Below are 16,776 nucleotides of genomic sequence, written 5' to 3' on the forward strand. Positions count from 1 at the left end.
GGAATGCATGTACACCCGTGGTGGATTCATGTCAATGTATGGCAAAACCAATACAGAATGGTAAAGTAAAATAAAAAATAAATAAATTTAAAAATAAATAAATAAATAAATAAAAAGCAGAGACATTACTTTGAAGACAAAGGTCCGTCTAGTCTAAGTTATGGTTTTTCCAGTAGTCATGTATGGATATGAGAGTTGGACTATAAAGAAAGCTGAGCACCAAAGAATTGATGCTTTTGAACTGTGGTGTTGCAGAAGGCTTTGAGAGTCCCTTGGTCTGCAAGGAGATCAAACCAGTCAATCCTAAAGGAAATCAGTCCTGAATATTCACTGGAAGGACTGATGCTGAAGCTGCAACTCCAATACTTGTGAAGAACTGACTCATTTGAAAAGACCCTGATGCTGGGAAAGATTGAAGGCAGGAGGAGATGGGGATGACAGAGGATGCGATGTTTGGATGGCATCACCAAGTCAATGGACATGAGTGTGAGCAGGCTCTGGGAGTTGGCGATGGACAGGGAGGCCTGGTGTGACCACTGGGTTGCAGAGAATCAGACACAACTGGCTGACTGAACTGAACTGAAACATATACTTACCACTCAACCCAGCAGCAATCATACTCTTTGGCATTTATCCCAGTGAAATTAAAATGCCATAAAAGCTGGTACATAACTGTTCATAACAGCTTTATTTATGATAACCAAAAAAACTAGAAATAACCAAAATATTCCTAATGAATAAATAGCTATACAAACTGTGGTACATAAATACCAGGGAATAGGATGTCTCAGTAATAAAAAAGGAACAAACTGCTATACGCAACAACTTGGAGGATCAAGAAAGTTAAGACAACTGAAAAAATCAAATTCCCCAAAGTCAATACCTGTATGATTCCATCACAATGGCAAAAACATAGAGATGGAGAACAGATTAGTGGTTGCCAGGGCTTAGAGATGATAGGGGTATGAGGGGGGTTGTATGTGCAGTGTTTGTGGGGAGCTAACAAGCTAACATTAAGATTTCATTTTTGATATGTAAAACATTTGCAATACCAACAAAAGGGAAGTAGGATGAACTTGAAATAATTCCTCAAAAACAAAGATTATATAGTTCTATGTGTTTGAAATATTTCAATATCAGCAAAAAACATACAAATACACACATCCTTCAACTAGCCAATATTTTAATACACAATGTTAACTACTTTGATGTTACCACCTAAAATATACATCATACAATTTTCAAATATGTGTTCTTTGACTTCTAACCTCTGCTCTTCTTTAGAATTACCTGTGAGGGGGAAAAAATGAAGATTTACATTATTCCTAGGGCAAATAAAACACAATTACTCAACAAAAAGTTTAAAAGTCCTATGTGTATAATATGCAAGTCTCTGAATCCATAAAAAGCCAATTTGGAATGTGATTAGGGAATCTTTTGACTTACAAATTGTCTTAGACTTCTCTAAAATAGTCTAATTCTCTCAGAGAATGTGAAACATGCCTAGATTCTCAAAATCTAGTTTTATAATAGTCACTTCTAGATGTTAATTTCTTCAATTGTGCCCAAAGTGTCCAGATTAATGGCTCCCAACTTAAGATTTATAGAAAATTTAGTAATTCAGGGAATTAAGAAATCCTATTAAAACCAGGAATGTAACAACCACAAAGCAATACAAATTCATCCAAACACCAAATTTCCTCTATTTAGGGTGGAATTATATCAGAGACTAAGGCCAGTCATCTCAAGCTGAAAACCTTGTTACGTAGATAATTTTCACAACATGAAGCCCAGAACAAAAAGTAAACAAAATGAAGTCTTAAGTTGTAAAGGACAAAGAACATTAGAGACCAGAATATATATATACAAAAAAATTATTTTAAAGAACTTACCTTCTTTTAGGTAAGCCTACTTATAATTCACTAATAAAAGCAAACCAATCCTAAATTTAAGATACACACATAGACTCCTCATGTTCTTAAGCCTTGCTTTACCTGCAGAAAACACTTACATTGACTTTAACAGTGCAGAAACTAGTTGAAATGTTTATAATTGTAAGAGAATTGAAAGCCCCTTAAAAAATGCCAGGGCATGCCATTTCTAGACTCTCACGTAAGTCATCAAATAGATTTATACCCTAGGCCAGTACTTCTCTGTTCTACAAGATATTAATATGTGGACTGCAAAATAAAATACTACATACTCAAATTCATTTACAAAATTCTAAGTACATTATACAACCAAATTTACCAAAAGGTAAGTTAAACAGAGTTCAACAAATTACTGGTGTATTTCTTATAACTTTTGATAACTAAATATATAACCATATATAAGATAACTTCTCATAACTTTACATAACTACAGTTATATAAAAATGTTCACATTGTGGGAAGCTGGACAAAAGGTACAGTGGAAATAGTATAGTATTTTTGTAACTTTCATGGGTCTATAATTAGTTCAAAATATTTAAATGTTAAATAAAAAATGCTTCTAAAGAGGTAAACTATAAAAAATAAGTCTCTTTTTCACATCATCCCCCAGTGAACCATGTGCCAGTTTCTTGCATAGTCTCACAGAAATGAGCTCTCTATACATAACACTGTAACTATTCAGGGAGGTATAGTATGTTAGGTTATATAAACTTATCTGACCCCAGAAGACTTTGCTGTTGCGGCATCTATTAACATCAAGTGAAAATAATCTTGGGAATATTCAAGTGAAAATAATCTTGGGAACATATACGGAAAAAAACTCTGCCTTAAGTTATCACACTCTTACATTATATAGAAGTATCACTAACAAGCAATCTTCTCTGCTTATGCAAGCAATTTGATTTAGAAGTCACTCAACTCAAAACAAATTTAGAAAAATAATTAGGTAAACTTAAAATGGTCAAGAAGAAAAGTTTTCATAAATTTTAAGGTAATAATGCTACTACAGATCACACAGATTAGCAGTCAAACATTCATTTTCCTCTAAAGCAATAAAGCAATGGCCATGAATCTTTCCATCAGAAATCCATACTATACATAATAAAGAAAATCTAACTCTGTAATTAAAACTCATGAAAAACTAAGCATCAACTCAGTCAAGGAAACTGAATAAGGAATCTAAATCAGGCAGAGGTGACGAACTAGGTAGTGTTTTAAGGTAACTGTGCTCAAGAAGAGAATTTCAGATCTTACCTTTGCTGCAGCCAGTACATGCTCCTTTTTAATGATTGCACACTTACTCCCACAAGCATTTATCCGTGCCTCTTCTGCTAATCGATGAACAAAGAGTAAACAGTTCAGATGCACCTATAAAAGAGAAAATTCAAAACAATTTTTAAACTCAAACATTGATATTTTGAGATAACGACTTTTAAAAAGAAGATCCCAAATTTTAATGCTGCACTATTTACTACTGTGATTCAATCACTTAACTTTTATTTACGGTAACACAGAATACAGTTTAATATAGGTCCATCTTAAAATTTCATAAAAAAGAGACTTAGTTACTACAATATATGAAACAAGGATGTGTAAAGCTGACCAAAGGCCATAGACAATAGTATTACTCTAAAGGATCATTATATCAAAACTTAGGCAGGACTCTAATAAGAACAAATATTTGTTTTCCATTCCAACTAAAGTTAAGTTTCCAATGTAATTTAAAATTCCCCCTAAGAAAAACATATCAACTACTGTATTTAAGGCTAATCATCTCTCATTCTACAATCCAAGGTATAAAATTTTTTAAGAATATATTTTATTTAAAATGTCTAATCAAAAACAATTTAATAATTGAAATTTTTAAAGTTTATTTAATTGAAAAGATTAGATACAAAGGTCAAGTTACTTGTCATACAACAACATGAGAATAATCATATCTACTATTAATAATTTTAAAATTTCTTTTAAAATAGCCTTAAACTAGATAAAATAAGCAGAGAATACAAAATTCAAAACTGCACAAAGAACTGGAGTTATATTAGCATCACAGGAAGCTGCAGAAAACAAATGGGAATTCTGTACTATTTTTGCCACTTCTTGTGAACCTACAGTTATCTCAAATTAACATATAAAGCAAAATATCTATAAAGATAAACTGACAAAAGTAAACCTCTCTTCAACATCATTCCGCAGTCAACTCTGATTGCCAGTTTCTTGCATATTCTTACAGAAACAACTTCTACATGCATGTAAAATATATATGTACCATAAGATATGCGTATATACATATGTATCTTTATTTAACCTCACTATTTGAATATGTAAATTTTGCTAAATATATTACTCAAAGTTCACTAGTCAATCAAAAAGTGCTACTCATTCTATATGCATATACCTTGAAAGCAGTTAAATCAGAGCACAAAACCCAAGTGAGAATGTATCCTAAAAATTTCCACCAAATAAAATATAACTCTCAATTCAAAAAAAAGCAAGACTAAAGTGAGTTGCTGCCCTATTTCAATTCCCCACTAGTATTGAGTCTAGTGCTCTTGTGTTTAAATTATTGGTAATACTCCATCCTTTGTTTCTGCCAGGTGCCTGAAGGCACTACCAATTCAGGTTCAATTAAACAGTATCTTTAACATATAACTTCTTTGGTCGTTTACTTAATGGTACACATTCTTTGGGCCTCCCTGGTAGCTCAGATGGTAAAGAATCCAGCTACAATGAAGGAGACCTGGGTTCGATTTCTGGGTTGGGAAGATCCCCTGGAGAAGGGAATGGCAGCCCACGCCAATATTCCTGCCTGGAGAATTACACAAACAGAGGAGCCTCACGGGCTATGGTCCATGGCATCGAAAAGAGTCAGACAAAATTTGCAACTAACACTTTCTTTCACTTTTACACATTCTTTGCAGTGAGATCAATTAATACACAATACCTAACTTCCCCCACAATTCACTAAATGCTAAATAACTAGGTAATGTGGTCCTTTAAATTACTACTTATTATTATTATACAGCAGAGATCTTTAGTGGATTGTTGATGTTTAGGAATGTTTTAGTGATAACTGGGGAAAGTAGAGTAGTAGGGGATTTAAACTGAACATGACAGAGAACCTTTGGAAGGAGATATTCTTTTGGTCTTCTTTAACTTTCATAAGAACTCTGAGGTAAATCACCCAATTGATTCTTTACACTATACCATGTCATTCAAAATATGTTTAAACTTCCTATAATATACCATTTCCTTTTGGAACAAAAACATTCCATAATATGGCAACAATTTCCTCCATTCATCTTCATTCTCTACTTCTAAACCTAAATAGCTTCCAGATACCCTCAGGATAAACTCCAAATTCCTTAATACTAAACCCCATTTGACTAGGTTTTTATAATTCCGTCTCACCTTTTCCAGCTTCTAGTTCTATGCTAGGCCTTCTGAATTTCTTTCAGTATTCAAATACAATTTTGCCTACTGCCATGCTACTGGTTTATACTGAAAGGCCAAGTCCTCCCAATACATAAGGTTATATGAATCTATGGTACCCTGAACTTCTTATAACTGTACATACACATACATTAGGCAGCAATTTCTCACCTCTCTTTTTCAATGTAAGGGCAAAACCATGTCTACCTTCCCAGACATTGTATCCTAGTGAACTTTAGCCTGTGGCCCAATATGTAGTTAAGTAGTCAATAATTGTCATTGCATGAGCAAAAAATCCATCCATATCTCCCCAAATTAAGCAAAAAAAAATTTTTAGGCAATCTCAAATAAACCACATTCTGTTTTGAGACTTGAGTCCTTTACTCTTCATGGGCATGAAACATAGACACTGAATTAACACTACTTTTTTTTAACATCAGAATTTTTTTTTTTTAAACAACCTATTTCTCTGTCATAAAACAGTTAACTGGTGCCACTCAAGTGCACTAAGGTTTAAATTAAAATGGTCAGAAAAAAGCAAATTTTAAGGTTTCAGGTAGACATTCAACCTTAGGAAAGGTAAGCCATTCCATTAAGAACTTACTTTGGGAAAATTTAAAAATTAGCTTCCTTGAGAGGTAAGCCAAAAGATAATTTAGAAAGAAATATCCACAAAGACTGAGCCAGCATGACTTCCTCCTCACTTTCTCATAGCACTTTTGAGTTTTACATAAACCGTAAGTACTCAGATATTTGCACAGTATCACTTAATGATAAATCTAAAAACTAACTCAGCCACAAGAAAGCTGAACAATCTGAGATTAACATATGCTCCCCAGTACTGGCCCGGTGACATACAATCAAGTAAGGTATAAAATAAAACAACAACAAAAAGCCAGTGCAGGAGAACTATAACACAAGGAAGTTATGAATAAAATGTTAGAAATATCAATCCATATATAGTTACATCACTCTCAAACTGTACACTCAGAATGTTCAAGGAATAAACACAAGGAATACAAAAAGTTCCCAATTTTGTCAAAGTTCCCAGTCAGATGGGAGAATAAAACCCGAAAGAAACTAAAGACAAATGTGTGACAGCGGATGATAATGGAAGATAAGATAGATCGTTTCTAAGATGATGAAGGAAGACTTCACTGAGTAAGAGGCATTTGAACTCAATTTTGAAAGAACTGGTGTTTGCCAAGCAGAGTGGAATGAGGACGTCTTCACGCAGAAGAAACATCTTATGCAAAGACAGCAGAGAAGTAGATTAGTTTTCTGTTAAAGACAATGGGAGACACAAAGGGAGATATGCATGATTCCTTCTTTTCAAGAAGCTGTGTACCACACTGGGAGACAACACTGACACACAAAACTCTTAAGAGAACACTGTCAGGGTCCCAGTAGCTAAACTGTATGATATAAACTCTTACGGCTATCAAAATTTAGGAAAAAAGAAATAAAAACAGATTGCCTCAATCATAGAGAAGTTTATGGATGATGTGGGACACCTGCTGGGTAAGATTAAGTGCCAATGGTAAGCAGAAAACCAAAAGTAAAGAAACCAGAGTGATGCATGACATATATAAGACTGTGAAGGAGAAATAAAGCCAACGATAAGCATACAATCTAGGGATAGACAGTGGCCAAAAGAACTTCCTTTCCCCTACCACTGCAAATGCTTAGAATTTCACCTCCCATCCTTTCCTGTACCACTTGGATCCGACTCCACAACAGAGCCCACCTGTCCATGGGTCACTTTGGGGCAGGCAAGAGTGAATGTGGGAGGAATCTGACTACTTGAGAAATTTCTGGCCAAAAATTTGCACCAACTTGTAATCTCCTTCCCCTCCATTTAGAACCCCAACACCAGTGAAAACTTCACAATTAATAACTTAAAATTCTTTTGAAAATCAATTTCACTTTAATACAGCTCACTTGTGCCACCTTAATCACTACCTTCGGCAAAAGAAGGTAATAAAACAGTTATATATTGTCTTTTCATATAGAGTCTAAGAAAGGAACCAAAAAGAAGGACAGGAGATGTTAGAAAGGCCACTTTTATATGAAAAAAAAATTTTAAGTAGTCTAGCAAAAATAGAAATCCTAAAATTAGGAGAGGCAGTAGAGAACCAGCAGAGGCTACAGAGAAAAGAGATGGGGAGGTGAGGGAGAAATTAAAAAAAACAGTGTAGCTTAGGAACAGATGATTGCATTCCGAAGACACTCTCCATGTCATATATCCCTATTATTCACAATTCTTCATCCTTGATCTCCTGGAAATTAGGTGCCCACCTGTACTGGCTCCTTTACTCCAAGAGCTCTTATAACAAACCACAGGAGATGCCTCCTACGGTGCAAACCCAGGGAAAAGTGTTCATTTTGTTAGAGGGATAATATATTCCAGGCATTCAACATAAAAGCCCTCAGTTTAGTTCAAAACAGAAATATTAAGAGTGGTTTGAATGTGAGCATTTTTTATTAGGTGAGCATTATGCAGTAGTTACTATGAGTCAGGTAAAATTTTAACAGTTGGCTTGAAAACTAAACTAATAGGTGTTCTCCCTGTCTAGGAAAATGAATTCACACTTGGGAGCATACTACTTACAAACTTTTGGATCAGTGTTCTTTAGTAAGTAAGCTGAAGCAGAAGACACGGGAATGTATTTAATAAAGTATTTAATAACGTAAAGAGAAGGCGAAGGAAAGAAGACCAGGAGAAATGCACTTTTGAAAAGCATGTCTTTTACAGTAGTTAAATGAAAGTAACCCACCCTGAATTTCAAAATCTATTTTTAAAAAACTCTATCTTCAAACCTTCACAAATTTCACTAGGCACAGACTGCGCTCCTGAAGAGTGATATTGAAAAACTAAAAGCAGTTAGTTTATTCCTTAAACTGATGTGGCTAAAAGGCTCCCGTTAAAAAAAAAAAAAAAAAGGTCAGGATATCTACATTTCAGCGGGCCCCAAAACAACTCAGCGTCGGGAATACTAACAGGCCCAGGTTTTGCTGCGAATGCCTCAAACGTAGGCCTCAAAAGAGCTAGACTGGGCTGTTACTATTCAGTCGCTAAGTCATGTTCGACCCCATAAACTGCAGCACACCAGGCTTCCCTGTCCTTCCTTATTCTCCCTGAGTTTGCTCTAGCTCATGTCCATTGAGTCAGTGATGCCAGCCAACCATCTCATCCTCTGTTGCCCTCTTCTCCTCTTGCCCTCAGTCTTTTCCAGCATCAGAGTCTTTACCAATGAGTGGACTCTTCGCATTGGGTGGTCCAAGTATTTATTGGAGCTTTAGCAGACTGGCTGGAGGGGCGGAGAAATACAGGCTGGGGGGTTGTTTCCCCGATCCATCCCCGCCCCACTGCCAGCCTATGAAGGGACAAAATCTCACCAGTAGGTCGCTACTCGTCTTCAAACGAAGGTGAGGCTTCTGTCGTTTGAAAACGCGCTTTAGAAAGCCGAGAGGAGCCTTGCGCCTTGTCATCTTCCTCTGCGAGACCGTGGTCGAGCGCGCCATTCTCACCCTCGGGTTTTGGCAGCAGCCGCCTCAACTTCCCGGGTCCTCCTTGCACCGCACGGAAGCTCACGCCAGCGAGTACACCAAGAGCCCCGACTCAGACGTTCCCACAGGCCCCGAGACCCCAGCCGGAACGTTCGAATCTGCCGCCACAGAGCGCGCCCGGCGCCCGGTAGTGACGTTGGGGGCGCGCAAACCCTCCCCTTGGCGCCCGGATGTTGGTGGAACACACCCTTGGTGGACGTTCCATGACGTCACAGACTGGGAGGGTTGCGGGTTTCACCTTAAGTAGCTGTTGGAAGCGATTTCTCCAGTGTGCCACAAAGATCTTGGAAATTTGTGTAAAATGCTGGTATGCCAAGGCAGTCACGGTTACTGTCCCAGCTTTCACTCTCTACTGAGCCTAAGACCAATGAACGAAAAAGTAGATGAATAGAAGGAAGTTTGTCATGTTTTATCAGGCTTCTTAAAGAACCAATGCCTTCTTAGCAGGGCTTGATTTTCTAATATTAGCAGCTAATATTTTTCGCTTTTACATGATTTTGTCTGATCTTACCTGAAGTCTTTTCATGAGTCAAGCTTTTCTTTACAAATGCTGCTCTCTTTAATTTTAAGCCCTCTCTGCTTAACCTTGCAATAACTTCTGGTGTAGTTTAAATGCTACCTATTTGAAATCTTCATTTGCAAGCAGTTAACTCTTCCATTTTCCGTGCCACTCCTACAAGTTCTCAGACTTCATCCTACAGCACCTGAAGCACCATCCACTGGTTTCTTGGTTTAATAGATCTGGATATGCCTGCGCTAAGTCACTTCAGTCCTGTCTGACTCTTTAGGACCCTGTGGACTGTAGCCCACTAGGTTACTCACTCTGTCCGTGGGATTCTCTAGGCAAGAATACTGGAATAGGTTGCCCTGCCCTCCTCCAGGGAATCTTTCCCACCCAGGGATCCAACAGGTCTATTGCCTCTCCTGCAACGGCAGGGTGTTTCTTTACCACTCGCACTACCTAGGAAGTCCCAATAGGTCTGGATGAGACTTTAGAATTTGCATTTCTAACAAGTACTTAAGTTATGTTGGCACTGCTAGTCTGACCACTCTGGTATCACTGTGATTTATTTTAATTACCTCTGTTACTGGGCTTCCCTGGTGGCTCAGCTGGCAAAGAATCCACCTGAAATTCAGGAGATGCAGGTTTGCTCCCTAGGTCGGAAAGATCCCATGGAGAAGAGAATGGCTTCCTGCTCCAGTATTCTTGCCTGTAGAATCTCATGGGCACCCAGGCAGGATACAGTTCAGAGGGTCCCAAAGAGTTGGACACGACTGCTGTGGTAGTTATTGTGCTTTCAGTATCCACATGGATGATCTATCTGGCCTCCCATTTTCAAGCTCTCACTCTGCCAATAATCTTATCTTTCACCCTATGAGCTATTTACACCTGTGTTCATACACTAGGCCTTGTCATTGCTAATACCTTTCCACAGTTTCAGTTCAGTTGCATTACTCTTCAACCTTCTCTCTTGACATCACTCCCTCCAGTATCTCCACTTCAACAGTTCTTACATGCCACTGGGATCTGTGTCCTCTCTGTCTCTACTGTGCCTTTAACCTTAATCTATATTTTTATCCTCCTTTCTGTAGTCTGTTGTACATCATCATAATATTGCCTTGCATTTCTCCTTAACTCTCTTCATGCTCTTTTTTTCCCTCACACCACTTGACAAAAACCTAGCTCTGCTTAAATTAAAAATCTCAATCCACTCTGTTTGCATCTGTGCATTGACATTGGGTGATGCCTTCTGCTTTTAAAGCTTTACATATTTAAAAGAATATTTGAATAGAATATGATGGTAATAATTGTATTTATCCCTGTAATGAAGTATGTCCTTACACATGATCTTATTTGATTTAACAAAATTATAACATTAGTAAGGCCCAAATGGGTGTTATTGTTTCTATTTGACATGAAATTAAATAGAGAGTTTAAGTGGCTCTGAGTAAAAGAGTTTATGTGGAAAATTTAAGACATTACTCCTTTTCAACTTTCCATTATGTTATACTGTCTTTAAGTGTAAAGGAAGCATCTAAATTCTGCATATTTCTTTTTTAAAGTTTTTAATTTATTTGTTTATAGATTTCAGCTTCATTTAGTAGAGTCACAGAGTAAAATATTAGTAAATTTCATCATAATTTAAATGTTCAAAATGGCCTCATTTTCTCTTATGGTTTTTCAATAATTTAAGTTCCTTTGATCTAAAGAGTAAAAAATCACAAGGCAGCTATTGAAACCCTAACCACACAACTAGACTCTTCCCCCTAAACTAGACATGCTTTGAGTGATGACAGCCTTTGACTCCAAATCCAGGGAAAGTAAAAGGGAATCTAGATAGGAAGGACAAGATCTAGACAGGATCTTGACATCAGCAACATAAATACATCCCTTTCTTTATCCCCAATTTTTTCTTCTAAAGTAAATTTTGCTTTCATTTGAAAAGGGCAAGTCCCCTTTGATACTGCTGTTTACTTTGAAAAGACAAAAATAAAATGTATTCACAGAAAACTATTGAAGGATTTTACCTACTCTCATGTTATTCTAAGAAGTTGCTGTAAATGAGAAACAATTAAGCTACTGAGAATTTTTGTCTTTTCTTGACGACATTTCTTGATGCTGCTAAGATTCTTTTTAAAACAGTGATGAGTTTGTTTTTCAAAATCTATCCTAAGGAAATTACCCTAAATATAAGATACATTTTATGCAGAGAGGGTTTTTTTTTTAAGTTTTAAATACATGTCTAATGTGTAAATTTGAGTACATGCATTCAGTTAACTATTACTATAGCCAGGTTAAAAATGACATTTATGAAAGTTATTAATAGCCTGGAAGAAAGTCCAAGTTTGTGCCAAATGGGAGAAAAATACCTGTACACCAAACTAAATATAATATGATTCCAAGCATATTGAATGCATGTACACATACACAACACTGGGAGGAAACATACCAAAATATGAACAGTTTTTAGGTACTAGGAAGATGGATAATTTTGTTTTACTATTTTAATGTTATCCAATATTCATAATAAACATACCTAAAGAATTAATAAGATGTTTCATATTTTAGGTAACTGATGTTATATATGGTTTGTTTACTGAATAAATTTCATTAAAATACTTCTATAAGAAAATTACTTTCATTAGAAAAAGCTAAAAATCGACAATATCTTCTGATGTGTGACAAAATCTTGGAAAATAATTTGATTTTGTTTTTCACGTTTTTCAGTCCCTCAGTCATGTCCTACTCTTTGCAACCCCATGGACTGCAGCTCGCCAGGCTTCCCTGTCCTTCACCATCTCCTGGGGCTTGGTCAACCTCATGTCCATTGAGTCAGTGATGCCATCCAACCATCTCATTCTCTGTCGTCCCCTTTTCCTCCCCTGCCTTCAATATTTCCCAGCATTAAGGTCTTTTCTAATGAGTCAGCTCTTCTCATCAGGTGGCCAAAGTATTGAAGCTTCAGCATCAGTCCTTCCAATGAATATTCAGGATTAATTTCCTTTAGGATTCCTTTTCATAAGTTGTACTAATGCATACATATAGAAAATATTACTAGGTAATGTATTCCTGTGAACTAACATTTTTGGATCATTTTAAATGAAATGAATGATTTAAAAGATTATTTCTGTCTTGTGCTTTTGTGCTCATCAGCAAAATGTTACAAAAAGTGTTAATTGTAATTAACACTGTTTAGGTAGAATCTTGGGCTTCCCTGGTGGCTCAGACTATAAAGAATCTGCCTGAAATATAGGATAACCAGGGTTCAATCCCTGGGTCAGGAAGTTACCCTGGAGAAGGGAATGGCAACTGATTCCAGTATTCTTGTCTGGAGAATCCCATAAACAGAGGAGTTTGATGGGCTACAGTCCATGGTGTTGTAGAGTTGGAAATGACTGAGCAGAAACTGTTACACTTTTCACAGGTAGAAGCTCATAGTTTGTGAAAGGTTTTGACACATTGTGCTGTTTGGTCCTTAAAATATCATGTTGATTATAATGGTTAAAGTAAAAATTTTAATCTGCCACATGAAGCACAGTTGCCAAAAATTTCTACTTTAAAACCCCTGTTATGGCTTCCATTCATCACTTGTGAGATACAGAAGTTCACAAAATTTTGGAATGTGTACTATTTCAGGTTTTCATCAGTCCAGTGGTTTGTAAGACTAATTCCAGGAGCTTTAGAAATGTTAACCTTACTTGTGAGGCCTCTTAAATAATATTTATTTTTCAAATGTTTAGCTCTCATAAGTACATCTCCTCTTCCCATCACTGGTTATGTCATTTTTCAGATTGCATATGGAGTGGTTACAGGGACACAAATTTATTTTCCAGTATTGATAAAAAGATACTGGCTTCAAAACCAATTCTTGATATGAGTGCCAGACACCTTAGACTTCTTGATGTGTTTTCCATGATAAAAGATGCCTTTGAAATAAGACATAGTAATTCAAAAGAAATGGATATTGTTATGAAATACAAAGTGGAAATAAAATCATAAATCAGAGTAAAATTAACATTACTAACAATAATTTCTCTGTAACATTTTATTGTTGGTTGGTACACTAAAATGAATAACTGTTAGTACAATATTATTTGGAACAGGATAGTTCCAGAAAAACATCTATTTCTGCTTTATTGACTACGCCAATGCCTTTGACTGTGTGGATCACAAGAAACTGTGGAAAATTCTGAAAGAGATGGGCATACCAGACCACCTAACCTGCCTCTTGAGAAATCTGTATGCAGGTCAGGAAGCAACAGTTAGAACTGGACATGGAACAACAGACTGGCTCCAAATAGGAAAAGGAGTACATCAAGGCTGTATATTGTCACCCTGCTTATTTAACTTCTATGCAGAGCACATCATGAGAAACGCTGCACTGGAAGAAACACAAGCTGGAATCAAGATTGCCAGGAGAAATATCAATAACCTCAGATATGCAGATGACACCACCCTTATGGCAGAAAGTGAAGAAGAACTAAAGAGCCTCTTGATGAAAGTGAAAGAGGAGAGTGAAAAAGTTGGCTTAAAGCTCAACATTCAGAAAACGAAGATCATGGCATCCAGTCCCATCACTTCATGGGAACTAGATGGGGAAACAGTGGAAACAGTGTCAGACTTTATTTTGGGGGGCTCCAAAATCACTACAGATGGTGACTGTAGCCATGAAATTAAAAGACGCTTACTCCTTGGAAGAAAAGTTATGATCAACCTAGATAGCATATTCAAAAGCAGAGACATTACTTTGCCGACATAAGGTCCGTCTAGTCAAAGCTATGGTTTTTCCTGTGGTTATGTATGGATGTGAGGGTTGGACTGTGAAGAAGGCTGAGCACTGAAGAATTGATGCTTTTGAACTGTGATGTTGGAGAAGACTCTTGAGAGTTCCTTGGACTGCAAGGAGTTCCAACCAGTCCATTCTGAAGGAGATCAGCCCTGGGATTTCTTTGGAAGGAATGATGCTAAAGCTGAAACTCCAGTACTTTGGCCACCTCGTGCGAAGAGTTGACTCATTGGAAAAGACGCTGATGCTGGGAGGGATTGGGGGCAGGAGGAGAAGGGGACGACAGAGGATGAGATGGCTGGATGGCATCACTGACTCGATGGACGTGAGTCTGAGTGAACTCCGGGAGTTGGTGATGGACAGGGAGGCCTGGCGTGCTGCGATTCATGAGGTCGCAAAGAGTCGGACATGACTGAGCGACTGAACTGAACTGAACTGAGCACAAAAGAAAACGAAAGTCACTAAGTCATGTCCTACTCCTTCTGGCTACTGGAGTGGGTAGCCTTTCCCTTCTCCAGGGGATCTTACCAACGCAGGGATCAAACCCAGGTCTCCCACATTGCAGGCGGATTCTTTACCAGCTAAGCCACACTGAAAGGTGAACTCCCCAGGTCGATAAGTGCCCAATAGGCTGCTGGAGAAGCGTGAAGAAATAATTCCAGAGAAAATGAAGAGACGGAGCCAAAGTGAAAACAACACCCAGTTGTGGATATGACTGGTGATGGAAGTAAAGTCTGATGCTGTAAAGAGAAACATTGCATAGGAATCTGGAATGTTAGGTCCATGAATCAAGGTAAATAAGAAGTGGTCAAACAGGAGATGGCAAAGTGAACATCAACATTTTAGAAATCAGTGAACTGAAATGGACTGAAATGGGTGAATTTAATTCAGATGACCATCGTATCTACTACTCTGGGCAAGAAACCCTAAAAAGAAACGAAGTAACCAGCATAGTCAACAAAAGAGTCTGAAATGTAGTAGTTGGGTGCAATCTCAAAATTGAATGATCTCTGTTCATTTCCAAGGCAAACCATTCAAAATTACAGTAATCCAAGTCTATCCCCCAACCAGTAATGCTTAAGAAGATAAAATTGAATGGTTTTATGAAGACTTACAATAGCTTCTAGAACTAACACCCCAAAAAGATGTCCTTTTCATCATAGGGGACTGGAATGCAAAAGTAGGAAGTCAAGAGATACCTGGAAATTCAAAGTGAAAGTCGCTCATTTATGTCCAACTCTATGCGACCTCATGGACTATACAGTCCATGGAATTCTCCAACCAGAATACTGGAATGGGTAGCCACTCCCTTCTCCAAGGGATCTTCCCAACCCATTGATCGAACTCAGGTCTCCTGAATTGCAGCCAGATTCTTTATCAGCTGAGCCACAAGGGAAGCACAAGAATACTGGAGTGGGTAGCCTATCCCTTCTCTAGTGGATCTTCCGACCCAGGAATTGAACAGGGGTCTCCTGCATTGCAGGTGGATTCTTTACCAACTGAGCTATGAGAGATACCTGGAGTAACAGGCAAATTTGGCCATGGAATACAAAATGAAGCAGGGCAAAGGCTAACAGAGTTTTGCCAAGAGAACTCACTGGTCATAGCAAACACCCTCTTCCAACAACACAAAAGAAGACTCTACACATGAACATCACCAGATGGTCAATACCAAAATCAAATTCATTATATTCTTTGCAGCCAAAGATGGAAAAACGCTATACAGTTAGCAAAATCAAGACTGGTGGGAGCTGACTGTGGCTCAGATCATGAACTACTTATTGCAAAATTCAGACTTAAAGTGAGGAAAGTAAGGAAAAGCACTAGACCATTCAGGTATGACCTAAATCAAATCCCTTATCATTATACAGGGGAAGTGACAAACAGATTCAAGGGATTAGATCTGAAGGAGTGCCTGAAGAACTATGGATGGAGGTTCATGACATTGCACGGAAGACAGTGGTCCCCAAGAAAAAGAAAGGCAAAATGGTTGTCTGAGGAGGCCTTACAAATAGCTGAGAAAAGAAGAGAAGTGAAAGGTGACAAAGAAAAAGAAAGATATACCGATTTGAATGCAGAGTTCTAAAGAATAGCAAGGAGAAATAAGAAAGCCTTCCTCAGTGATCAAAGCAAAGAAATAGAGGAAAACAATAGAATAGGAAAGACTATAAATCTCTTCAAGAAAATTAGAGATACCAAGGGAACATTTCATGCAAAGATGGACCCAATAAAGGACAGAAATGGTATGGACCTAACAGAAGCAGAAGATATTAAGAAGACGTGACAAGAATACACAGAGGAACTATACAAAAAAAAAAGATCTTCATGACCCAGATAACCACGATGGTGTGATCACTCACTCACCTAAAGCCAGACATCCTGGAATGTGAAGTCAAGTGGGCCTTAGGAAGCATCACTATGAACAAAGCTAGTGGAGGTGATGGAATTCCAGTTGAGCTATTTCAAAATCTAAAAGATGATGCTGTGAAAGTGCTGCACTCAATATGCCAGCAAGTTTGGAAAACTCAGCAGTGGCCACAGAACTGGAAAAGGTC

General features: G+C 37.6%; 1 protein-coding gene across 1 annotated transcript; it reads right to left on the reverse strand.

The window, feature by feature from the left end:
• Positions 1-1,166: 1,166 nt before the first annotated feature.
• Positions 1,167-9,087, reverse strand: CENPW (centromere protein W). Its single transcript, XM_040238983.1, has 3 exons — positions 8,763-9,087; positions 3,186-3,299; positions 1,167-1,290 (listed from the first exon to the last, which is right to left on the reverse strand). Exons 1-3 carry the CDS (start codon positions 8,886-8,888, stop codon positions 1,264-1,266), a joined length of 267 nt encoding a protein of 88 aa, XP_040094917.1. The 5' UTR covers positions 8,889-9,087; the 3' UTR covers positions 1,167-1,263.
• Positions 9,088-16,776: the final 7,689 nt, after the last annotated feature.

Source organism: Oryx dammah, unplaced genomic scaffold (assembly GCF_014754425.2).
Source record: "Oryx dammah isolate SB20612 unplaced genomic scaffold, SCBI_Odam_1.1 HiC_scaffold_4, whole genome shotgun sequence".
NCBI lineage: Eukaryota > Metazoa > Chordata > Mammalia > Artiodactyla > Bovidae > Oryx > Oryx dammah.

What these genes read in the sequence shown, in the direction of transcription:
- CENPW (XM_040238983.1), bottom strand. Translation starts at nt 8,888, where the DNA reads ATGGCGCGCTCGACCACGGTCTCGCAGAGGAAGATGACAAGGCGCAAG. An exon ending in AGACGAGTAGCGACCTACTG is followed by an intron (nt 3,300 to 8,762) that starts GTGAGATTTTGT and finishes TCTCTTTTATAG; the next exon opens with GTGCATCTGAACTGTTTACT. An exon ending in ATGTACTGGCTGCAGCAAAG is followed by an intron (nt 1,291 to 3,185) that starts GTAAGATCTGAA and finishes TCCCCCTCACAG; the next exon opens with GTAATTCTAAAGAAGAGCAG.